We start from the raw sequence: 27500 nt of genomic DNA, 5'->3' as shown, positions 1-27500 counted from the left end.
CTTTGAAACTGTATATGTCAACTCAAACATAACAGATTTGAAACAGTCTAATGGGAACTGCCGACTAACTTGCACTGCTAGCTGCTTTGTAAAGATCATTCAATCAGCTTTGATAAAGTGGGAACTATAAGCGATGCCATTATCCTCCACTGGCAAACACCATTTGCTCGGAGTGAATAAATTCTGCATGTGGGAGACGGGTATGCGGGGAGCAGCTGTCAATCACCGGGCGCCACAGCAATGCTCTGAATGTCAACCCACAAAACAAACCCTAAAAAAAAATGTTAGTTTGTGTTTCAATTAGAGGACTCCACAATAGCAAATGTTTAAAACAGCAAACAAAAACAAAACAAAAACAAAAAAATAGATTATCGCACTGGGTGGTCCATCAGTTCAGAGCACATGGCAATCTGCACTGACAAAAATGAATTAAATAAACTCAATGAAATTATTACAGTATTCGTTGTTGCTTTCTTCTCTATATTAGCTGGTATGTGCCTTTGTACCACACACATGACAAAACATAATTTGTCACAGAGACATAATCAAGTCTGCTGATGAAATTTGCCCCTAAAGAAATCTCTTTTGGTGGGGCGGTGTTGGTGCTTTTAAGAATCTTCAGCCTGTCATCTTTGACATGCAGCCATGTGATCTTTGACCTTCCCAGCATGGGGGGGGGTCATGTAATCTCCCTGAATTTATCGCCATCACTGTCATGGGATTTGAGGGAACGCAGCTAAGGGAATCCTTGCTGAGGGCAACACGTGTGATATTCATGAAGTAATCAGCGTGAGCCAACAAAGAAACACCAATATCAAATACTACGAGTGACTGATGTTGGCAGTATAATACCCTTTTACATTAATGACAACCTAATTTAATTTTCTGAGGAATCGTCTTTCCACTTACATTTATTAGATAAAATTAGCATTGACTGAATTTGAAGATGAGAAAACCAGTCTGACCCCCAACCCTCAAGACGCAACGCACATACTCTAATAATTAACTTCTCACTTAAAACGCAGTGTGGTTCAAAACTGGAAGAAAAATTAATTGAGCTTTTTTAACGGAACGAAAAAAAGAAAAGGTTGCACCACCTTGAGCCCTATGAAGTCAGGCGAGTCTGAATCAGGACGTTCCTGTGAAGATTTTGGGGAAATAAGACGACTGCCAAACGAGATGAATGCCTACCTATTCTGTTTGTGTTCAGACGGAGAAATACAATGAAGAAAAAAGAGACTGGCGGCTCAGCAAGCAGCAGTGTGGTTCATCAACCATTGTGTGAATATCAATGTTCATTGGATTCCATTCAAAAATTTTGCGACAGTTTATCACTCAGTATGGTAATGGCAAGTTGCATTAGCAGAATGCCTCAACATCCGATTTTCATCATTCAACATGCTTCTGAGCGACTCTCTCCTCCCCATCACAATGTGAGACCTGGAAAAAATTGCACTCTTCAGACAATAAGGATTGCAATTCGTGTGCAAGATGAAAAACACAAACATTTTCATTTTAACTAGAAATTCTCCATCTTGGGGATGCTTCCTTTTAAATTTTTACTATGGTCTAGATCTAAAGTAAATTCAAAAGGTGATGCACAGTGAGCTTGTTATGCTTTTAGTCAATATTTCATTCAGCAACTGTTTCAACTGTTTTGGAAATATTCTTTTTGCAACATCTCTTGATCAAAAGGAATGGAGTAAATAAACTGAAAAGCAGGGAAATAAGGTCAAAGAAGAAAATCAAAAAGTTATCCCGTCCTGTTTCACAGGAAATGTGGGGGGAAGGGATAGAAGATTGAAGAGAATATAGCCTCGTGGCAGTGTCAAACGTATCTCATTCTCTTTCATCACAGTCATTTTATCTGCCGTTACCTGCCGTTACCTGCCGTTACGGTGCCACACAAAACCTTCCCAGATATCCCTTACTCTGAAAGGTTATATCCTTAAGCTAAGTAAACACTCTGCACTCAGCTGATAACATTTCCATGCTACTGTACATACATACAAACATACATCTTCATTCTTATTGAGGAAACGATCGTAGCCATTAAGCCATCACGCTGCACCTATGGCATGGACTCGTCAGGCGCTCGTCATCTGTGACCGTTCCCCTCCATTTTTTCCCCTCTCCTTTGATGCACACAGCATTTGCTGCATTAGTAAAATTATAATTGCTCTCTCCGGTCAGCCATTTCGTCCATATCAGCAGGCAGGACGTTTGACAGGGGCAGACAGGTGAGAGGGCTGGGAAGGGCCCCTTTTCACGAGCCGCGTTGAGCCCGGAGGGGACTGCGTGCTGATGACAGTTATGAGAAGCCATGATCAGCACGCAAGCGTTGCCGCCACCACCGCCACCACCGCCACCACCGCCACCACCGCCACCGCCACCGCCACCACCACCACCACCACCACCACCACCACCACGCTCGTTCCTTTCAGCCGATAAAAATTCCTCGGGAAGGGGAGGACTTTGATGGGGGAATTATAAACACACACAACGCAAGGTTGAGATGTATTAAAAATTCATCGTATGGATCCCCCCCCACACACCGCATAATAATATGGAAGCAGACTGGCAAATCAATGTAGAGCGGTGTGATGGATTGAGTCGTGTAGGAAGACTACTGTACAGCACCATCGCCATAAGCCACACAAGGCTTTCACTGGATACAGAACCTGAGATAACAATAAGACCCAGGGGGATAGAGCTTCTGTGGATACCACCACCATCAAAGAGAATCAGCATAGAGAAGGCAGTGGATGGATATGGTCCATAAATATGGGTGCCTGATGAACCTTAGTACCGTGAGATTATAGGGGTAGGAAAGTCTGTGACTAAATGTAGGGTATAGATTCTATACTATAGAATATTCAGATCTGGCTAAATACCTAAAAATGAATGAATGAATGAATGAATGAATGAATGAATGCATGAATGAATGAATGAATGAATGAATGAATGAATGCATGAATGAATGCATGAATGAATGAATGAATGAATGAATGAATGAATGAATGAATGAATGCATGATTTAATGAATTTGAGAATGTACAGTTTTATGAATTCCTAACATACAATGTGGAATATGAATAAACAAACATGTAAATGTAAATCAGGTTTATAGGCCAATTATACCTGCGTATACATGGAATTTTGGTCTCTGCATTTATCCCATCCTTAAATTAGTGAACAAACAGCGCACACAGTGAACACACAGTGAGGTGAAGCACACACTAACCCGGAGCAGTGAGCTGCCTTACAGCGGGGAGCAGTGAGGGGTTAGGTGCCTTGCTCAAGGGCACTTCAGCTGTGGATGTGGGCATGGGAGAGCAGTGCTCAACCACTTACCCCACCCACATTTTTCCTACTGGGTTGGGGATCGAACCGGCAACCCTTCGGTTACAAGCCCGAAACCCACACAGCTGCCCCACATATAAACAAGCGTGGTCAAATATCCTCTCTGCCGGAGATTCACAGAAAGGCGACGTGATTTATGGAGAAGCCGCCGCTGGTCCTCTAATAGGCGGTGGAGAACAATAGAGAGCGATTCGGACCAGCCAGTGTGGAGGCTCCATTTATTACGAGCCAACTTTGTCAATCCCTTCCCCGCCCGGGCTGCCATGCAGCCAACCACCTGGGAGCACGCCCAAGGGAGTGCTGACAAAGAACACAGAGTTAAGCCTAGCTAGCGCCCACAGCTAAAGCATGTTGTCCAACCTACCCAGGAGTTGTGGAGGGTGGGGGTGGGTGGGGAGGGTAGGTTGGGGGAAGAGGATAATAACGCGAGCAGTGAAATAAAAAGTCAAGCTGATGTGCCTCAGTTGGACTTTGAGTCGCAGTTATTTTTCTCACAGAACTAAGAAGAATGCTTTTTGTTTTTTTGTTTGTTTTCTTTAAGACATAAGCTCCAGTGAGTACCTCTATGTCCTACAGTCTACTGGGGCCTGTTAATGAAAGAGTGGTCCCTGAATGGGTCCCACAGTACCCAGGAGGAGGAGAGGACAAAAACGCCAGCATTTGATTAATGGGTTACATGCTTTCCTGACCTTTCTGTCTCATTTTTTACAGGGAGTAAATACCATAAAAGGTCACCCAATGACCTAAGAGTGATTGAATCTACATGGTGGCACATATGGATGGATGGTTGTTGGTGGTCCTTTTAATAACCTATAGACATCCACGAGTGGTCTTTGAACAGAGTCAATTGAATTGTTTTCCATCTGCCATACAATGTTGTTTCCTCTTAAAATGCCCAAGAACACTTGACCTTTGACATAAGCAAACTACGTCCATTTAAAACATCTTTTTTGATACTAATATATGTATGTTATTAATGCATTCTCCATGTGAGCCCCTTGAGGTCAATGAACGGGGTGAAGCATTTGACTACTCCTGAAAGACTCTGCAGTCTCTTTCCTTCCCCACATCCAATGTGCCACTGCGCCACCTTCAATGTGTCTCCCCCCCTCCACACACGCACGCACACACACACGCCCCACGTTAAATGTGTTCCCACGCGACACATCCAATATGCCACCCCGTGGCTTCCCGCTGCTGCAGATTAGAGCTCATAATGGTGGCGTGGTAGGTCCCCGTTCCACGTGAGGAGAGGGGCCATCTGTCCCCACGGCGGGGGTTCCGGCCACCTTTCTGTACCTCGCTGCTCCGGGCCATTACCAAGACTAGGACGAGAAGGGGGATGAGGAAGAGGAGGAGGAGGAGGAGGAGGAGAGGCCTTGGGTGCTTCGTGTTGTTGCTGTCAACAGCAAAGGCTGCGGCACGGTTAGACTAAAAAGCAGAAGCTCAGACTGGCAACGTTTTCTATTTTTGCAGCAGAAGCATTTGGCCACACGTTTTAGTGGAGGGGAACGGGAATCAATTAGCCAAGCGAGGGTGACCTACTTTAACAACAAACACGCTGCAAAAAATGCTACCTTAGGGACGGTCAGACTCATCAAAACCATCTTCTTTTTACTCTCATTCTTCTACACGGATCTCTCCATCTATTTTAAATCTGAATTTAACAAGACTATCTATCTATCTATCTATCTATCTATCTATCTATCTATCATATATACTTGTAGATAGACAGATAGATAAGCAGATAGATACATAAAAAGATGGATGGATAGACAGACAGATACAACAGGACCAGTTACCCTTAGCCCAACAGTCTGTCAAGTGGAGATGGAGTGTAGAGACATGCCATCTGAATCAGATCCTCCTCTGCTGCAGCTGGTCAGTCTTCCTACCCCCTCATCCCCCCATTGCCCCACCTCTTTCTCCACCCTCCACTTAATCCTCCACTGCCCACTCACCCACCCCCTACACCTGCCCCTCCATCACCCTATAGACCACCCCAGCAGCCAGCAAGCGGGCTAATATCCCTGTCTGTCTATCTGTCTGCCTGTTTGTGTGTGTGTCTGTCTGTCTGTCTGTCTGCAGACACCATCTCTCTCTCTCTCTCTCTCTCTCTCTCTCTCTCTCACACACACACACACACACACAGTCACCCGGGACTAAAAAGGTGTCCGCCGGGCTTCAGCGGCCATTACAGAAAGTCACACATTAGGTGGAGGGAGGTGGAGGGGGCCAGACGGCCATGGGTGTGTGTCCGAAAGATGAGCTTTTCCAACAGGCTTGTTTGTCAGTGTCACTGGGTGGGTAGACACCTTGTCTGACTAATGCGCTGACCTTGGATGTTTTATTTTATTTCCTTTTCTGCCTTTTTTGAACACTTGAATGTTCAGAAATGCTTTTTAACACCTCCTGCCCATGCTCATACCCCAAACAAAGCACAGCCTAAGAAGAAATGATTGAAATATTACTGCCACTTCAATCCATTGAAAACCCTGAAAATACCAAACCAAGTCCACACAAAACATAGTAGATTAACAACCCAGTGTTTGTCTAGCTGTGAATCCAAATTAATACAAAAAAAAAAAAAAACAGTTTAAAAAAGAATTTCAGTTGATCCTGTCTTTGGTAGACTGATTCTGGATCAGTTCCGGACATAGACCTCAGACCAAAACAGGGGTCTATAAAGTACTTTGGAGGTGAAGGGCAAGTGGTGCCCGCTCAAGTGCACCGGTCCCAGCGCAGTACAACAGAGCACAGCAGAGCAGAGCAGCCTTACCTGATCCTCTCTTTGACACCACTTTCAAGCTCCTGATGACAGTAGCGTAGAGCAGGATCTGGAGAGGGACGGGAGCTTTCATTTTTCACCTGTCCTTGAGTCCTGGAGGAGGAAACAAATAGAGAGAGAGGGGGGGGAGAGAGAGGGAGAGAGAGAGTCAAACAGGTGTCAGGAGTTCGACACGGCTGACCAAACAGCTATCCTCTCACTGAAGCAGACAGTTCAGACAATTTCAAAGAGAAAGAAGAGCCAGGTGACCATCCTATACAAAATAGCATGACTCAGCAGAAAAAAGGGAGACAGGTCGAAATGAAATTATTTTCTTGAAAATGACATGGCAAATCATATTTCGGGTAAATCAGGTTTAAAGCAGTAAATCTGCAGGATATCTGCAGCTATCTCATTGTTGCTTTGCTGTTGAATTGTTAACTAATTACTTGTGCCTTAATATCTTCAGCAAAATAAATATTCAATGGAATTTCTGAAACCCCCATGTCGTCATGTCAGTCCACAAACCACATATGCATTCAGTCTAAATGTAACTACAATGAGATAATTCCATATCTGTGGACGTATGCAGGATGCAGAAATAGGGATGACCACATATGGCCTTAACAATGCTGCCCATTCATACAGGCTTTGCAGCATGTTGTTGCTATCCACTACGGAAAGATCAAAGGGTCATTTTCATAACCAAGTGCACAGACTGGAGAAATAACGTCAATCTAAAATTACACTCATCCCCAAATGTTCAAATGAAGTTGCCATTGTGAGAGATGAACACAGAATTAGACTGCTGAGTACAGAAACGAGAGAGAAAAAAGGATGTCCTTGCGAAGCTCTCATGACGTGAGCTTGACGCAGCTGTGGAGTATGGGGATGGGATTAACACTTCCAGTGTCAGTATGTTCAGCGATACGTCTCTCTCTTTCGCTCCCTCTCTCTTTTTTTCCCATTTTTTTCTCTCCTCATGTTTTGTTTCTAACTGCATACATATGCCAGCAATAAAATTACAATTTCTGTTACTAGTTCCAGTCATTCTTCCAGGAATGTTTGTCGACTGCCAAAAAGCATTCGGGGGAGAAACAATGCCAGGGATTCTCGGCTCTTTTGTACCGCAGTGAGCCTTCATGGCTCATCTGCCAGTGTGTGTGTCACCGTATTTTCTCACCCCACTTCTGTTCGAGCTTATCGCCCTCCACCCACACGCACGCCCAACAGCCCACATGGTGGAGGGGAGGGTCAGGATGTGTCATTTGGCTTGCTGGGCACACGCTGGTGATGTTCAGCCCTGCGTGCTCATTGTCTGCCGACAACTGTGTGGCGCAAGTCATTTTTCTAGAGGTAAAAATAAGCAGCATCTGCGCTAGGCTAGGCTAGTGCCTGTCTGCCTGCTAGCCTGCCTGCCGACCTGCATTTGCAGTGAGTGAGGCCTTGTGAGAGTGTATGACTAACAAACATGTGACAAGGGTGTTCTGTCATGAAATCCACTTCACCCCCCCCCCATTGTCACAACCACCACTAGCTACCCCTCCCCACCGAGAAGGGACAAAATCGGACTAGGGCACATTCGCTCCTTGGAGACGTGAAAGGGCCATTTGAGAAAAGGCCTGTCACCTTAATTGACACGTTCACCACCATGTTGAAAAACTTTGACTTGACATTTCATTTTGACAAAGAGGTCCACACACGATGTGTAGTGTGAAGGGTGGGTGTGAGGGGGAGAGGGGGGGGGGGGGTCTTTCTCTTGTTAAGACATAAGAGAAAGCCCAAAGAGACGGTGGCAAGGCCGCTCCAAGCTGGCAGTTCCCCAAAACATGACGCCATCCTAACCATCACCCCATCACCACCCCCACACTCCTACAACAAGTCCTCTGTGAGTGGGCCATTGTGTGTGTCCTCACTAATAATGTGGCACCACACACACACACACACACACACACACACACACACTTCATTTTGCTCATCTCTAACACATGAGCGCAAAACTTACACTGTCCTAATTAGCCCTCGCTTTCCCTTAGCCTCTCTTGTGAGCTATAAACATGTGGCGCAGTGGCGAGGCTGACTCCAGTCGCCTCATCTCCCTCCCTCGGACACGTCCAGAAACAATTACGTGTGGCTCTGTGGCTTCACAACAGTCTAATTATAATGAGAGAGACATGAAGGCAGCCACAGCAGCACAAAAGGTTCTCACAAGTAGCAAGTAGATCCATTCATCCCCCAGGTGAAGTGCCTTAAATATGACATAACCAGTAAAACACATGTTAGCTCACATTCTACATTATAAGCATGGCTAACACACATGGCTAACACACACGAGAGTACTGTACGTGTAATGTGGAAAACATATGAAGAGCTTGGTTCCAAAACGCTATATATCCGTTTTTTAAAAAACTGTAAAAAGTCATGCTATTTAATTGTGTATTCCAGGAAATATCAATCAAATTGCAGTTGTGCTATTTTGATTGAGTAAAGATAAATCAAATAACAATACTCAAACACATTTCTACTGAAATTACTTGGAAAACAAAATGTAAAAAAATGATTTATGAAAATGCATTAAAATGGTGGCTATAGCGTTTTGGAACCAATCTCTTCATATAAAATATATTTCAACTAGAGGATAAACGAGGGCTATGAATGCAAAAGCTCACAAGCAATACTTCAGTATGAATATTCAGGGCGACATTCTGTTGTTTCCAAGGAAACAGATCTTGCTGGTAATTGTAAAGATGGTGCAAGGATTGGCAAGTTACAGTAGTTTTGAAAGCGCAGCTATATTTGAACAGAAGGTCATTGCGATGGGAAAAACAGACCTTATGCAGTTTTTTTTTTGCACTTACATTCGAGATACTGAGAGCTGTTTGCCTCAGTACTGTACAAAAGGCGCTTACTTCAGTTGAGACCAAAAAGAAATGAGAAATGAGAGAAATCAGTAATATGACAAATTAAGTTTTAATCACAACCAAGTTTGGGAGCAATTATCCAAAGAAAATGTGTAGAAAAGAAGTAGAAAGACACACCTTGCCTGACGGACAACAAAACCTCTTCGACGTGTAAATTGTGATACCATTCAAAGAGAGCCAAAATCATTTGCTTGCTGGCACATACAGTGAACACACTTAAATCATTACGCCGCAGAACACAGAAGCACTGCCTCCAGGATTCAGTAGTCTGTGATGCCAGCAAATCAGCAATCCGTTGATGGTCTATAACCATGAAATAAAGAGCATTTGCCATAAACTCTCTCTCTCTGTCTTGGCTACAAGAAGAGGAAACCCTTTACACACACACGCACACACACACACAAACACACACAAACACACACACACACAACTACACACACACACACAACTTGCATTTTCTCTCCCTTTGAATTAAAGAAATTCAGTTATCTAGGCTGAGGAGAGCACTTTCTCATCAGGGGCCGAAATGTGAAGCTTCATCCTCCTTCTTCCTCCTTCTGCTTTCCCTCTTTCTCTCTTCCCCTCCCTCTATCCATCTTTGCCCCAACCCACCACACACACACACACACACACACACACACACACACACACACACACACCAATCCCACAACCACCACTGGCCCTCGACAGAGCTGGGTGAAAAATTGATGTGGCCGTTGCCTTGGCGAGTTATTAACATTTCTATTTGTGAGAAACCGCTCCATGTAGCTTTAACACAAACACACAAACACACACACACACACACACACACACACACACACACTGTAGTGTGTGGTCTCACATTATACACTCATGTGTGCGTTTGTATATATATATATATATTTATATACACCCACTGCAAATCCCAAGCCTGCATGCTGAATTATTTTGTTTCAGCTGATCGCATCCAGCGACCAGGAGGCTGCCGAGGAGCCCGCTAGTCATCACTGATGGTGGGGAATGGGTTGAGAAATGATCGCTCCAAAACAGGTCATCTATTTGAACATTAACAGCCAAAGAAAAGAACTATGGACAGAGCCCCCCCCTTCTCTCTCTCAGTCTCCCTTCTTCTCTCTATCTCACTGTTTTTGTGGTAAATTGTTATGTCATACAATATCACACAACGTACAGTAAAGCTCTGGAGAATTAATCACAGGGAGTTCCAAGGATGAGGTGTGTGTACTCTGTGTGTGCATGTGTGTGTTTGTCTATCTGTGTGTGTGCTTGTGTGTGTGTGTGTGTATGTGTGTGTGTGTGTGTGTGTGTGTGTGTGTGTGTGTGTGTGTGTGTGTGTGTGTGTGTGTGTGTGTGTGTGTGTGTGTGTGTTCAAGTGCTAGTGTTCAAAGAGAAAACGATGCCAAAACACTTACAGAGACTAAAAATGCTTACTGATTCCAACATATCCATCACATCCCCCCATGTGTAACTTCAGGAACACCTTGGTTGGCTAATTGCGCTGACATGTTTTAGTAGGGAGTCTCTCAGACGTGAGAAACGCTCATAAGAGGCCTGTTGGCAGGCAGTCAACAGTGCATCATCACACCTCCACCTACCTCCAACATGCTCTCAAAACTTTCAAGACATCCATATTTAGAATGTGCCTACATCATACACCCATGAAGGGTTTCCTCGGTGTGCCAAAACCTGGAGGGCTATGAGCTTCTTCAGGAGTACATACTGGGTCATGCATAGTTAGCTCAATAAATATGCACTCTACACAATTTGTTATTACAAAAAAAAACGTGCCACATATTCGCACAAAGATTATTTTAACAACCTTAGTTTAGACAACATTTGCCCAATATTTGCTATTTAATAAAAAAAAATATGAATTGTGAAATGCTCCAAAGCTACCACAAGCCATTGCACAGTGGAAACAGGGGCCCAAAGCTGGCCAGAGGTCCCTGCTGCTTTTGCTATGCCACCCCCCTTCATGGCGGTAAGCCATGCAATGCGTCAGCCCTGTCCAGACTGAGGGAGTCCAGTTGGGTTGTTGTTGGTGAGCGATGCGTGCCACTGGCTTACTTTATTGGGTCCAATCTATTCACGCCAGTGGTGCGGTCTATCCCGCCCACTGGGGAGGGAATGGCTGTGTGTGTGTGTGTGTGTGTGTGTGTGAGTGTGTGTGTGTGTGTGTGTGTGTGTGTGTGTGTGTGTGTGTGTGTGCCCACATGTCAGGTGGGGGCTGGTGGTCAGTATTGTCGTCTGTGGAAACACTAGCTGGAAACCTCCAACTGGTTTCCCAATGCCTCTCCTCACTGTTCATTTTGTTCAGTCACCTGGAGACTACCCAGACTGCTCCTCATTCACACATGGTGGCTCCGGACACACTCCAGTGAATCAAAGATCACAGACTCGTTTTTTTTTCTTTCCTTTTTCTTTTTCTCCTCCTCTCTTCACTTTTCCTTTGTTCTTTGTTTCTTTTCTTTTTGGTAACACCATGCACTGTTCACGCAGACCCCAACATGCAACAGCTCTTGTCCTTGTTTCGCATGGCGCGCAACTGTGACAGTCACAGCAGCTGAGGCTCTCAAGTCTCCTGTTGAGCCTGACGCCTGAGTGTCCCTGGAGCTTCTCAGCGCACACATTCAAAAGCACTGACGGGCAGCGCCACACAGCCTCTGGTTACCGGTCACTGGTGAGACAAGAAGGACTGTGTGCTTTTGATCCGAAATAGGATGGCAACAACAAAAGCTAAACACAACACATCACCTGCTCTCACCCCAAAACCTTATTTCCAGTCAGGCTGACACACTTGAAGCACCATGAGCAATGTAAAAGCTATGAAAAGGTTCCCCATACCTTCATAGACATCAAGTTCAAGGACATTTCAAAATCTTCTCAGACCCAACTCTCTCCAATTAAAGGGTCCAACACTACATTGTATGAGACACGGATAAAGGGTACTGTTACAGCATGAAGAACTTTTATAAAAAGAAATATCAGGCTTTACAAAAGCTCAATTACAGAACAACAATTACAGAAAGAGAGGTTTCAACATGTGAACACTTAACATTTCTCAAAGACGTTGTTTAAATGATGGTAGACTAGGTGTTCTCTTGCCATTTCTACCTCAAAAATATCAGTTCAAGCACTTTCAATGACCCATGTCTATGTATGTCTTTTTTTAAATTACTTTTTTTCAAAAACCTTTCAAATACTTGGATTTATTTTTCTCAAATTCACAAATTCAACGATTTCAAGGATCTTGGGGAGCCCTGTATGTGAATTGAACCTTTTAAATGTAAGAAAGGGGAAAGGTTGAATTTCAGTATCCACAAAAAGAAGTATGAAGTTTGAAGTCAATATCAAATGTTGAAATTACAGTAAGGTTTTTCAGCACAGTGTATCTTATAACATTATGGGACCACTCACGGTACAATATCTCAAGCATGAATGACCACAAATCCTCTATTTAAAAAAGACTCATGTTCCTCTTCTTACAAATGTTTTCAAAAATGTCTTGGTGTCCTTAAATTGTAATTTGGCTCCGCTCAGCTTGGAGGCACTGAATCAGAGCGAAAAAAACATGAAATGTCTGCACTTAACACATGTGCACATGTGTCTACTTCCTCCTTTGGCTGAGCTGCTGCAACACACTTCCCCAGAAAATCCTGAAATGGACAATTATTTCCTTTTCTAATGTCCCCCATGTCTCACATCGATTGTGCGCTTCACTGCCGAAGGTCAAGCAGCAAAACCACTGATGAGGGCCAGCTATCTCATTATGGCATTCAGCCCCTTAGAGGGTTCACACAACTCCTGTTAGTCCAGGGGAAAAAAAAGAAGCTCCCCTCATGTTAAGGCAATCATTCTCTCAGTTTCAGAGACTTGCTGGTAATTGCGGACCCAAGCTGTGACCGTGGTCAGAAAAACTCACCCAAACACATGCTGGTAACTCTTTTTGACAGACAGCTATGACCTTCAACTGGACAGTCTTCTGAAATGGTGCAGTAGGAATGCAGTTCAGCGGCACTGACATTGACCTGTAAGTATCCAATCCCTCAAGTGAGAGAGATATGAATAGGGATTTTTCGATTGCAGCTTTTGTACTCTTGGACCAAAAAGTTAAAAAATCAAACACTGCCCAATCTAGAATGTTTAGCATTCCTCTAGCCAGCCTGTGGTTGTCAGCCTGGTCTTTGTGGCACCCTTCTGAGACTATGGGGCCGTGCACACGACGCCGGTTTTTGTGAAACTGGTGAGGTTTTGTTAACGGTTACGCCTTGCATGTTTAGGAGACTGAAACCGACAGCTTTTGAAACCGGCTTCCGAAGTGGGAACTTTTGAAACCGCCGGCTAACTTTCGCTGTGTAGACGCCTGTAGGTGCGAAGCCGGCAACTTTATGATGACATAGCCCCACCTCTCAACTCAGCCACGGCACTCGACCTGACATGTTGCTTGTCAAAACAAACCAAACCATTTATTTATCATATTAAAATGTTTTTCTTCCCCTGTCATGATTTATGTGCACAATGTAGCCTGTCAGCCTTTAGTGGCTAAGTTAGAAGCACACGTTAGCTTAACTTAGTTAAACATTAGCTTACTGAATGTTAGTGTTTTCTCCAGTGGTGCTCAGACCTAATGCAATGCGTAGGCTAAGCATTTGAAATTTCACATAGCAGTCATATACCTTGAAAATGAACTTTATTAGTTTAACAGTTGAATTGAAAACCGAATTGTCTGTAGTCTCCTTATTTCATGCGACTGCTTAACCAGAGCACTTATTAGACATTCTCTGGCTTAACAAACTGTTTCAACAATGTTTTTCTTCTACGAGATTCACGCTGAAATTATCGCGGAAGCTTCTGCACAGCGGCGCCATCGACTGGTCTGGCATATGCACTACAGCACATTTAGCGGGTTACACCTCTGTGTGTACACCAGTGTTTTTTTTCTTTGCCGGAGTCGTTAAAGGTGTGAAAGCGGTAAGAGAAAATCCACCCGGCGGTGTCGTGTAAACAGCCTCTATTTCAGCTTTAACCTTGAGTGATTTACCAGCAAAGACCTTTTAGAGGTACAAATTACCTCATTGTTAGCAGAGGTAGGTAGTCTTTTTCACACAGAGGGGGGTCTCTTCATGGAACCTTCAGGTTTTTTAAGCACCGTAAGTCCCATCAAAGATGCTCAGTACGACACTGATATGGGATCAGTATCGGTGTAGGATTACCTCACACACAAGCAAACATTTGTCCACCACAACAGCCACCACCACAATCAGTTTGCATCAGGCCATGCACACCATCTTAAATGCGTAACAGCTGTGGAAGGAGGATGGAGGCTAATCCATACCTTGTCCAATACTGCTGCATATCAATTACAGAGCTGCTCACGTGTGATGGGATTTGATTGGATTAAATCTTTCAATTTGTATTAGGGTGACAGCGGCAAAGGTTTCCGCATGTACCATTGCACTCAGCGGTTCCAGAGGACATCAGAGCTTGCCATCAACGCTATCCTCCTCATTGCAATGCTGATTCACAATCCACTTCAGTGGAGATTACAGGCTGTAGCCCAGGTGCCAAAGCCTTATCGCCCACACTAAGTTTAGTTACAGTAGCTACCATCATCTCTCCTCCATGTGGCTGAAAGGACTCTCTGGCTCTCCAGATGGAGGCAACACACACACACACACACACACACACACACACACACACACACACACACACATACTATGCTCTTCTGCTTTCACACAGAAACACACACACACACACATACTATGCTCTTCTGCTTTCACACAGAAACACACACACACACACACACACACACACACACACACACACACACACACACACACACTGATCTCTGAACTCCATTCAATTCCCTCTTTTTCTCACCGAAGTTGCAAACTAGCCGTGTTCACAAACAAATACACACACATACTAACACACACTTCACACACCCATACTTGTAAGCGTGTGATACACTTCCTCTCACATGCACACATATAAATAAATAACCAATGCAAAAACATATTCCTGCTCTTACACACATCCATAAAAACACAATCCCCTATCTCCCCTATCTCTCTCATTTATCTCTCTCTCTCTCTCACACACACACACACACACACACACACACACACACACACACACACACACACACACACACACACACACACACACAGGCCTGCTCTCACCCTGTGTGCAGATCAGTTTCTCTGAGGCGGCTGACACCAGGCGTGCTGAAATAAAAATGAAATTGGCGCGGGGCGGGGGCTCTGATTCCATATTCAGCACGGACACTCTGCCCCACTCTCAGCTCCTACCTCCAGCAAGAGTCCAGTGAGGGGTGTGTGTGTGTGTGTGTGTGTGTGGGTGGGGGGGGGGTGTGGGGTTGGTAGGCCGCAGCTGTAGCCCTGCACTCACTCGTTAGCACGAGGCATGTGTGTGGAGAGACAAAGGCAGGAATACATATCACACTAAAGAGAGATAGAGAGAGATGGAGAGACAGAGAGAGGGGCAGAGGAAGAGACAGAAAAAGAGAGAGAGAGATCACTGAGCCAGTAAAGTGAGAGTGTGCGTGAGAGAGAGAGAGAGAGAAAGAGAGAGACGATAAAGGATAGAGAGACACAGGCTGGACTGGTGCTGGAGAGGAGAGAGAGAACAGAAAGATAAGTGGAGAGAGTAAGGAAAAGTAGGTGACAGAGGTAAAGATAGAGGGAGAGAGAGAGAGAGAGAGAGGTAAAGATAGAGGGAGAGAGAGAGAGAGAGAGAGAGAGAGAGAGAAAGAGATGGACAAACAGGGAGGCTGGAGCGATTGGGAGTGAGAGCGACTGAATAGGACAGAGGCTCAGTTATCGCCGTCAAGATGCCAACTGCATCCTTAATAAAAGATAAGTTATTTGCTGCCCCACTCCGCTCCCCACCAACAACACCCCCTCTAAACACACACCGTAGTACTGGAATTCCAGCTCTGAATAATTCAGTTGACACCAGCCTTTATGCCCTATTATTTCCTCTTGTTGAGGTCGGTATTCTACAGGAAAATGACATTGCCTGCACATTTTTATTCTGTTCGAAAAGCAAGTAAAAGTCTCCAGGGTTCACCTTTCTATCCGTCTCTTTCCATTTGTTTACCATGCAGGTCACACATGGATCAAGACAAAAAAAGGAGCTTTCTCCTCTATTTTCTGTCTACAGGTATTTTGGTTTGAGGACAGGCAATTACGACATACCGCCCTATACCGCCACCTCATGTGAACATACCACAGCAGTTCTTTTGTTGCTTTCCCTGAAAACTTGGTACAACAGAAATTTAAGGAAATCTCTCTCACTCCTTCTCCTTCTCTCCTCTCTCGCTCTCTCTCTCTCTCTCTCTCTCTCTCTCTCTCTCTCTCTTTCTCTCTCTCTCCTCACACATATTCTAAAAGGACCTCTTTGACACACCAGTAAACATTCATTCTATTCAGCCAGCCAGTGTATTCTAGTATTGCTGATGGAAACCATTACTATATCACATGCAAATTAACCAGTGACCTTGGCTTTTCCACAGCGCCTCTATAAATCTTGCATTTAGCAACAACCTCATTTTGTAGCCTAGAAAAATTAGCATCGCAAACACAAAAGAATACTTTTCGGGACTGAATTAGCCAAACAAAATCAAATAAGAAATCAAAATATACTCCAACATACTAAAGGAAATGCAGCAGCCCGAGCCAAAATGTTCAATTAAAGCCTGCATAAATTAACACAAATCAACTGCAGAGTCTGTCCGTCCCTGGACTGGGTACAGCCAGGAGCTTTTTGCTCACATCCAGACTGACAGCGGGGAACCGGGTCCTTCAGAGCCCACAGTGGAGGGTTTTTCTTCCGCTCACGAGGGAGCATGTGCCCCTTTTGTGTTCATGCCAAGTTCTTGATTGCTCATTTAGAAATGAAGAACAAAAGTGTTTGTACCTTGAGCAGTGAGGGTTATGGACTAACTCCTTCCTGCCATGTTAGCACAAAGTCCTCTTTGTGAGCACTGTGATTGCAAAGTTTGTTCTACTCATAAAAAAGCGGTTGAAGTCTAGGTAGTTGAACCTTGGTAACTAAAGTAATGCTATGATACAGCTGTAGCTGTCTGTTTTAGTGACATTAACAGGTAAACTAGTTTTGGGACAACAATGAATGAAAGAACATTAGCAGAGTAGTTCCAGTGCCACAATAATGATACGGATGTGTCAGCGGTATACTGCAATCTTCCCATTTGAATAAAACAAGACACGTGGCAAGCCAGCCCAGGCATAGCTATGGAGGACGTGCTGATTTGGAATAATATTAGGGCAATCATTTCATACAGAAATATGCTGACAAAATGTAATCTACACTTTAACTGTAATGTGATTATGGGAATTTAAACAGTGTTGGCTAATGCCTTAAGGCAGACTACCTTTGCTTTACAGCGAAATATGGGTCTAATTAGTTTACCATCTGTAGTTATAATAAGACTATTTTTTTGTTAGATACGGTTGCTACAGCAGCTAATGCGTTGTGATTGATGATGTTAACATTTGGTCTTGATCAGCAAAATACTGCTAAAACTCAGGATCTCACTGCTCCAGAAATCGCTAAAATTCACACAGGTTCCTATACAGGTTTCTATAGATGAATTCAAATGCACTGATTGAACTAAACAATAGAATTGACCCTCAATGTACTGCAACACAGTGGCGCCAGGCAGAAATCTATAGCCTTTGATGCTCAAAGTAGGAAAAAAGGGACCCTAATTAGGTGGGGAGCAACAATGTGCTGCATGCGTTGCAAATAACCAATGTGCCTCCCCACCGATACCCCTTGCACTCTCATCTATACTGTCTCCTCCACAGTATTGGCCCACAGGTCCAGCAACAAGGCCTTCTTATTCAAATTAGCCCGTTTCACGTGGTGCAAAACGGGGCTTCTGGTCTCCTATGGAGAGGACTGGATGCCCATTGACTCATTAGTGAGAGGTGACGGAGAGGTGTGCCGAACAGTCACAAGAAGGTAGGGCCAGCCGGGGTCCGTGTGTGTGTGTGTGTGTGTGTGTGTGTGTGTGGGGGGGAAGAGTGCTACTGCGATGATTTATACCCGACCCAGTCCGAGCACAGCTGCGTTATTCCTTCATCCATCAACATGCAGGAGCTAAATCTGGGAGAACTTAAAGACATCGGTTACCGAACCATGAAACGCACTTCCACTCCCACTGTTATTACAGACGATGTGCGCGCTGATGACTGTGGGAGATTGCATTTGTGCGCACGGTGAATAATTGCAAATCAGCCTTGTTACAACATGGGGGGAGCCGTCACCATTAAGGCAATGGTGGTGTGTACAATGGTAACTCGCAATAAGGCACTGCCTCAGCATATGGTCAACAGGCACTTCTGCCTTGGACGTTTGGTTTGGACATACGTTATGCTAGGTGTAGCCTGGCTCCGCCCTCCTACATACTTCCGCTCAATTTTCCCTTCAGTACGTCATCTGGGTCTGCTGTATATTTGCGGGTTTTCTCCTGCAAAAGTCTGCAGGTCCAATCAGCGAACAGAGGGAGTGGCTGAGAGCAATGACGTTGAGGTTGTGCGCTAGTTTGAGCCAGACATACGTCACGACCAAACGTTAGCGATTGGTTATGGCAGATCCAGAGTGGCTCTGGGCAGATCCAATAGTTTTAAACTTCAACAGAGTGCTCGCCTTCAAGGACGTTAACGCTTGGCAATGGAAAGTGGCCAGACTCTCTGGACATTATGAAATGTACGAGAGTCTGGTAGGAACAGGCTATGCTAAGTGTGCAGGGCAGTTTGAAACTGCAGCTAGGTGCTACACTTAATGTAATGAGGCAAAGAAGGCTTTGCATGAGAAAGAAACGTTCAAGAAAACCAGATAGAAAGGTGTCATGGCGGTGGAGGAAGCCATCTATAGTGTCTCTGAATGAGATGTGATTGACATGTCAGATTGTCCCTGTCTTTATTAACTGATGAATAAATCAGCATCCTAAATAAAAACATTTGGACACACACAAACATACACACACTTACACACACACACACATACATATACACACACACATACATACACACATACACACACACACATACACATACACACACACACACACACACACACACACACACACACACACATACACACACACGCACACACACACACACATATAATGAGAGACAGAAGGACAGATAGTGGATAGAAGGACAGATAGATCAAATAAATAAATAATCTCTCAAACTAAATCAACACAAACTGAAATTGGGTGCTCCACTTCTTTCCACCCAGGATCCTTTGCCATGGCTTAATCAACCAAATTGCACTGTAACAACAATGCAGTCATGTGACAGTCCCTTGGGTCTGGTCCCGAGGGCCCACAGCCTGAATCTCTACCCCAGCAACCTGGCAGCCAGGGTAATTGAAAAATAAAACGCATACACACACATACAGTACTCTCTCTCTCTCTCTCTCTCTCTCTCTCTCTCTCTCTCTCTCTCTCTCTCACATACACACACACACACAGAGGGAGACAGAGAGAGAGAGAATACACAGAAATATGAGAATCCAAACCTCCATAGAGAACGGATCTCAGAAAGAGGATCGGAACACACACACACGAAAAACAAAAATGTGACATGAATCCTATCAGACTGCAGAGAAATGTAAAAAGAAAGGGATCTGCCAGATGGATTCAAGAAGAAAGGGGAGAAAACCAATGCCAAAAAGCCACTGTTTTGAGAGGACTGCAGCAGTGTACAACCCTACGCACTGGTAACTCCAACCAAACCGCATCTGACAGTGCTCCATGACATGTAGGACTTGCTCTGTACTGCATGACTGCATGGACCAAGGTGGCGGGAAATAGTGATGTTACTGCTACGGTAAACCACAGGGCCTGAACGGAACGCTACTGTACGTCCATGACAGTCCAGAGTCAGTAAGCCAGATGCTGGTCGAGGGGGGGAGGGGGGGTTTGTTAATCCTTTAGCCATCCTCTAATATGAAAATAGACACATTAAGCCTGTAGCGAATTAACCAGCTCACATTGTTTTTTCAGAGAACTATATCAGATCATGAATGAAAGCTTACGCTAAAACCCCAGCTTTTGCATGTTTGGGTCACATTACTTTACTTCAACATTCCATCACAAGCCTCCTGCTTTACTGTTCTTACTGTTTTGATATATATATATATATATATATATATATATATATATATATATATATATATATATATATATATATGAAATTAATAGCATCAAAATACAAGACAGCTGCACTAGAACTTGACCTTTTTTGGTCCATGAACAATAACTTTTCATCAACATGCAAACAACATAATGGCACTCAGCAGCAGTTCTAAAATTGGCTCTGTGACGGGGGAAACCTTTCCCACATAGAGATTGATCTGGTTTCTCCGAGGAGCACAGCAGTCGCCCTCACCCTCCCCTGCTGAGCTGACAGACAAAGGCGAGGACAGCAAGCCCTCATTCCCATCCTCTGGGCAGCAGCGGGCAGCAACAGAAGCCAGACTCCCCAGGCCCTGCTCCTCAGACCGTCCATAAATCAGTCCCTACCGTGAGGCATCGTCTCACCAAGGGATGGGCATCCAGGGTGGCACCCCTAATGGAGAAGAGCAAGCTGTATGCCAACACGGCCTTGTGGGTAGTCTGTTTACCCATTATCAGCCTTATCACAACTGTCACCCAAGGAGAAAGGGAATAAAAAAGACGAAAGTGGAAGACGAGAAAAAGAAAAAACAAACAGAAAATCACATTCTCGCTTTGCAGCCACTGCATGGGAATGAAAAGACGACCCTGTGCGAGTCGCCGAATTCCAAATTCAACAGTCCACAGTCACGGCTCAAGCCTTTGTCAGGCACTTCCTGTTTCGGGGCAGAAGGCAGCTCTGGTCATCTCTGAATAATGTCTGCGGCAGGCCCTACCACGGCCCCCAGCTGATACAACAATAAATCCAAGGTCTTCTAAAAGCTGCCGCTTGTGAGTGAGCTAGGGAAGGAGGTTTATCTCTGTTGTGATGTACTGTGAATCACATTGGAAACCTTCATGAATGAGTAACCAGAACAGGGAGTAAGAGCAGAACACACACTGGGAGAAGGAAAGAGGAAAGAGAGAGAGAGAAAAGAGAGTGAGAGAAAAGAGAGAGAGAAGAGATATACTTTATTGTTGAGGTAAGAGGGGAAAGTATCTCAAATGGATTTCCTCCTTTTTTCGTTCACTTTTTTATGCGCACGGAATATGTTTTTTTTCCCCTCATCTCCTCTCAGGTGCCAGTGTGGAAAAAAAAAACATCCCGAAACACATCAACTTCATTTCTTAAAAGGGGGTGCTATGTGGAGGGCATCACCCGCAAACAATCAGGTAGCGGAGGGAAAGCTTTAAGAACGAGAACAGAAACAGGGATGGGATGAAAATTTCATCATCCCACTGTGACAGTCCTGTTGGGCTCGCTACGCCTCTCTCACAAAACATCACATTCAGCTATGCTTTTCCTGCCTCAAGCACAAACACACACACACACACACACACACACACACACACACACACACAGCCAGACACACACACACACAGCCACACACACACACACACACACACACACACACACACACACACACATACAAAGACATACACACCAATTTGATTACACCTTTGAATGGAATTTCATCTGGGGAGTAGGACAACACTTTCATCGTTTCAATCTTTATTTCTGTGCGTGTAACAATTGACCACTGTTTCATCTCCCACTCCCTTGGGACAATCCCGTATGTTTCCAGGGCCACAATACAAACTGACAGTTGGAGAATGATTCCATTACATCTCATATGTTGCCACATTAGCTTGCTTCTGTTATGACAGTCCTGCCAAAACTGGAGTGGTTGCGTGAGGTGCCAAATGTTGGCTTAGACGTGAACAACACCAAATGGTGCACGTGCTGCAGATTTCTACATTTAGAAAGTATGTCCAATGTGGAATAGTTCATCTTTCCCTAATTATTCCCTGCCATGTTTGTGAGAAGGAATGAGACACGAGAGAGAGAGAGGCCATAAACTAGAGAACGTGGACGAACACAGAACATGAAGAGCAGGCATATAAACTTGAGATGCCGGAGATGTTTTTCATCTTTCAAAGAAAAAAAAACCGAGAGAGAAGCCATAAACTAGAGAATGTGGACGAACACAGAACATGGAGAGCAGACATTTAAACTTGAGATGCCGGAGATGTTTTTCATCTTTCGAAGAAAAGAAAAAAAACGAGAGAGAGGATCCCAAACGCCTCCATGAAATGAGAATGTGCACTTTGCTCTGAATGATAGCCGGTCTGAGAGCCAGGGGCCACAGATGAAAAAGAGCCTTATTTTCACCCTGTTTTTCCCCTCCTGTATAAAGAAATCACTCTCTGATAGTTTGCATTATCCTGGCAATTTCTGCCCAGTGTAAGTCTACAAGCTTCATGGCAAACTCCCGGGCCATGGGGGTTGGCTCTCTCCGGCTGGCTAAGCTCTGTTTGAGCAGCGCTGGCTTCCATTGCTGGCTATCACTCCAGACTGTAATCTGCACCACCTATCCAAAAGATTACAGTAGCCATTATGTAATGTTGTGTAATGCTGTCAGCATTTTAATGTAGTTCAAATGAAGAGAGTCAGAGACAGAGAGACAGAAAGAGAGAGAGAGAGGGGGGGGAGAGAGAGAGAACAGGAAGTGAACTCCCTTGTTATAGCTTCTAATAGGAGTCCTCCTGTATCAACAAGATGTTCATAATGGCCCAATACTTAACTTAACTGAAAAGGTGAAATATCTACAATTCTCAGCTCCCACTTACCAGCAGCATTATTTTTCAAAGTGACCAGCAATGTGAAATATCTTACAGGAAGATCGCTACATCTCACCTGTTGGTAACATTGTCGGAACCTCGTAATGAATAAGCCTTATCCGGGTAATAATGAGAAGGCATCATTAACGGAGATACAATGCTGGGTGTCAATTGAATACTATGAGGGTAGACATAAAGCTTGAGACGATGGAGCACTTAACGTCTACAGACCCTCTAATGAAGATAAACACTAGAAATATTAGCAAGCTAATTTAGCAAAAGAAAGGGACAGGGTATAATTTGGCCAGCCCCCTCAATATTGACATATGGTAGAAAGCCACTGCAAGGTCTGTCCCTCATATTGAGCAGCTGTGCTCAGGCACACTACTTTGAATAGATATTTCCAGATTGTTAGGCTTGCCAATGCCTCCACAAGCAGACCAAAAATTAGTACAGGGAGGTTCGGAGAGAGAAAACGACACAAATACCACTATTGCCACTAGCTTTCCAATGTCCTAACTGCCTCCCCACACACAACCAACATGGGCACTGAAAACAAATGGGTATGTGTCAGATCAATGTCTAGTGATTACTTTAATACTGCTCGGTGATGAAAAATGTCACTCGGTGGAAATAGACCAAAATCTCATTTTCCACGGGATTGGATTTTTCAAAGATTTATTTTCCCAGCCATGTCTCCTTTGCATCCCATTGATGACACACACATACATTTATTGGGGTGTCAGTAGTCACGTGGTGGGAGGGGAGAGGGCCTGTTTGATGCATAACAAATGAGAAATTCATTTACTAAGACCATCAACTCTTCCAAGCCTCCCATTTCAGAGGGGGTCTCATCAGCTGAGGATAAAAAAAATGCCTTCAGAAGCAAAAATGCCTTCATCTGATTCTCTGAGTCCTTAAGCTTGTTGTTCTGTCATGTTAGCGACGACATGCTCAGACTGCACTTGGTGGGTGAAATGGCACAGCCACCATACACGCTCACAATAATTACAAACATAATAGGGATGATAAAGAGGCCTGTGAAGGATCCTCCAGAACAGACGCATCGTCACACAAATCCTCCCTCAATTAGACTTCCTTATTCTGAATTGTATGTGGGCTACATATAATGTGAAACAATGACTAGAAGAGAGGGGGGTTGGCAACCACCTGATTGTGAAGAAGGTTAATTGACTTTTTCATTCATAGCAGGGAAAGGACAGAGACTGTTGTCTGGATGTGTGCATCCTGGAGTACGGAGAATGACATCTGCTTGAAAATTAAAACTATCTATCAGCTGGAGGGTGACAAGCGTCCATGCCTGTTTACATTATGTACCAGGGCTCGGTGCGGTCTAATGAGATGTCTTCTGGAGCGCGGAGCACAATGGTCTTGTGGCCTCCACGAAACGGCCAGAACTGTTAACATCTGTGGACTGCTGAGATCGAAAAAAAAAAAAAAACAAGAGAGAGAAAGAAGAACAGCGCCAACACAAGACAAGCAAACTGAACTCTGAAAAAAAAAACAAAAGCAAAACAGCAACAACAACAACAACAAAAAATCCTCCTCAGGCTTAGGGTGAACTTGCTGAGGGTTACTGGCGAAACAGTGTGTTCGCAAACAGGCCTGAGGGAACTGAACAGCCTGGCCCGAGCACCAAAGGCGACCAAGCTGTTGTTTTAGCAGGGCCATGTCGCCCCAGCATATTCTTCTCATTATGCTGTCCCTTCCGCATCCTCTCGCCCGCACTGTAGCCAAAGCTGTTTCACTGCATAACAATTACTGGAGCCAATAAAACAGTCAAAAATGAAATTTTCCCCCAATTAGTCTTTCTAATGATCTGTATGTAAATAAACTCATTAGGCTATGTTATCAGAGATGGCCGCCTTCACATTCTTGCATTTTAATGAAATTGAAATTGATTTTTCTCCCCTTTCTCTCTCCTCTTGTCAACCTTGCTGTAATGTAGCATTACCCTTAATAAAAGCCCCTGAATGTGAATATTAATGAAAAATCAATGGTCTGTAACTTTTTGAGCCCTACCTCTCCCTATCGACTGCTTTTAGACCCACATGAGGTGGTTCTTCACCACTGATGTTTGCACAATTGATCGCTTTTGATGAAGATAGGGTGGTTTCTTTTGGGGTACCGCAGAAGCAAAGAAAGAGAAAAGAGATATGGATTAGAAATCAATACAGCTAATGCCATTGGTTTTCTTTTTTGGGCGGCACAAGCACATGGCGGCCTATGGAGAACCTCCAAGTCAGCATCAGGGCAGCCGAACACAGTTTGCTCTGCATTGCAACTTCTCTCTTGTTCTCCAAGCAAGAGTGGTCAAATTAAAGACACAAATGTTGACAGACATGCTGCCATTATGCATGGTCCATAAAACCAATATTAGGTTGATATTTTGGCCAAATAATTCCCTCCATTATCTCCATATCTTATTAGTATCAGAACATCTGTACTGGACTGAAAAAAAAAACAAAGCTCCTGTTGACAAATAGGCCTATGTTTCTAAATCAACAGCAAAGATATAGTGACATCTATCAGCAGATGCACACATGACTGTGAGTTGCTCACTCATACATTGAGTCTGTTTATAGCACCAAGAACTTTAAATTACACCCTGCCATACCTTTGCATGACTCATTATGTGCATCAGAGGGAGAGTGGAATTGGGGTGGTCTCTTCTACTTATATCATCAGACTGGCTCCAATCAACCTATATGCAGAGATGTTGATATAAATGTCTTCAGGAGCTCTTTATGCAAATCAGCATGAATTCCCGTGTTACTGCTGACGTAATGAAGTACAGTGCTGTAGCCTATTACCATTTGGTCTATGACTTAAATCGTTGCATATAGGCTCATGTGCAGTGGCTTAATTATTATAGCCATTAATGTTGAAACTTCGGATACTGAAATTGATCAGCTTTGTTTGGTTCAGTGAGATGTCAGTTTAGACACCTAAAGGCCACATCGTGGTTGCTGCAACTTCACATTACTATGACGCGACTGAAACCATCCAGCCAGTGTGCTCTGAGCACTTAGCTGCACACTATTCTGATAGGAGACTGTGACATAATGACGAGGCTCTACTCGACGATAATGGTAGGCTACATACACAAATAAAGACGTTTGTCACACTGAAATAGGGCAGACAAATAAACCAATGGTTTAGCCATCAGCTGTCTCCCTGTCAGTGAAACTCTTCAACTGGCTTTTTGTAGTCGTTGGTATAAATATCCTTACACCTTAAATGATAAAGGAGTCGGTGTGACTTCACTATGCTTCAGTAATACAGAATGAGTCAGTTGTGTCTATTGAAAGTTTACCGGCAAAACGTTTTATCTCCACTTAACCACTCAGTCAGGTCACCGCAGCAAACACCCCGCCCCCCTCTTTCTGTCTCTCTCTCTCTCACACACACACACACATCCATCGAAAAGCACATTGACACACACCTTCCTGGACCCCCACTTTTACCAAGGGATGTGGGCAACTATTGGACTTGGTAACCATATCTACTGCATCTTAAAATATGCTCAGGCTCGACTCAAATAAGCCTCACACAGCACGCAACTTCAGACTGCAGTGGTTCTCAACAATCCTATAAACAAATAAATAAAGGTAACATAATATATACACAGCCGAAGAAATTCAAGCTGCGCTTTGCGTACTGCTTACCCATCACACTGACACACACACACACACGCGCGCAAACGCAAATGCACACGCACACACACATGAACGAACACAAACCTGAACCATTTTATCAGCATGTATAAACCACAAAGCCTTCTGAAACATCTCAACATACCGCACCGATCAGCGGGCCAGTATTTACCATAGACGCTGTCAAGACATCTAAAACACACTAACACTACCAACGAATTTGTCCGTGGATTGAATAGCGGAAGAATGATGAAACGGCGCGTTTGATCTACTGAAAACATCAAGAACAAAAACACTGGAATCCATGTACAACCAATAGCCTCCAATAAAAGAAAATATTTGCACCCTCCCTACATTTGTCTGAAGCTTACAGCAAATAACTTGGGAGCCGATGCAGAGGATCATGATAGACTGTCAGTAAATGTGCCCAAAGAGCTCGTTTTAATTGCCATAGATTAGCCCACAAGTCATGCAATTCATCGGGAATCCTTGCGCAAAATAAATATGTTGCAATGCATGTCATTTGTATCAAACCATTTAGGATACTGTCGATATTTAAGAAGTAAACTTTATATGAAACAACGAAGATACAAGAGCAGTGGAAGAAGTACCAAAAAATGTCTTACCCCTAAAAGCTTCCAAGACGATCCGATTCCGCTGTCACTGAAGACCAGAAGATGTTAGCATCACAACAACTGATCAGCTTCGAGAAATGGCTTTTCCACGTCTTCAGTCTTACAAATGAAAAACTGAATTGTGATCAGAAATCCCATTCACCCAACAGCCAAGTTATGAAGCGGGTGGTTTAATCCGAACCAAATATGCACATCGTCTGCACTGAAGATGTGATTGACAAGGTGCAGTGGCTTACTTTCAATTGCATATGATGCCCGAGAAAATTGAATTATGTCCGGGAAATTGAAAAAAATTCAGATAATTTG

The 27500-nt window shown here is 44.1% G+C and overlaps 1 protein-coding gene across 7 annotated transcripts in view; it reads right to left on the bottom strand.

Annotated features, from left to right (window-relative positions):
- Positions 1 to 27500, bottom strand: part of il1rapl1b (interleukin 1 receptor accessory protein-like 1b) — a 297593-nt gene that overhangs the window by 269641 nt on the left and 452 nt on the right. For all 7 annotated transcript variants that reach the window (XM_048235266.1, XM_048235270.1, XM_048235267.1 and 4 more), the window contains exons 1-2: positions 27186 to 27500; positions 6143 to 6244 (exon numbers count right to left, since the gene is read on the bottom strand). The exon at positions 27186 to 27500 is cut by the window's right edge and continues 452 nt beyond it. In XM_048235266.1, the coding sequence (XP_048091223.1) occupies positions 6143 to 6224 (82 nt within the window). In that variant the 5' untranslated portion in view covers positions 6225 to 6244; positions 27186 to 27500. The remainder of the gene's footprint in view (positions 1 to 6142; positions 6245 to 27185) is intronic.

The sequence above is a fragment of the Alosa alosa genome, chromosome 23 (assembly GCF_017589495.1).
Source record: "Alosa alosa isolate M-15738 ecotype Scorff River chromosome 23, AALO_Geno_1.1, whole genome shotgun sequence".
NCBI lineage: Eukaryota > Metazoa > Chordata > Actinopteri > Clupeiformes > Clupeidae > Alosa > Alosa alosa.
The sequence above is the reverse complement of the archived record's forward strand: the minus strand, read 5'-3'. Positions and strand labels throughout refer to the sequence as shown.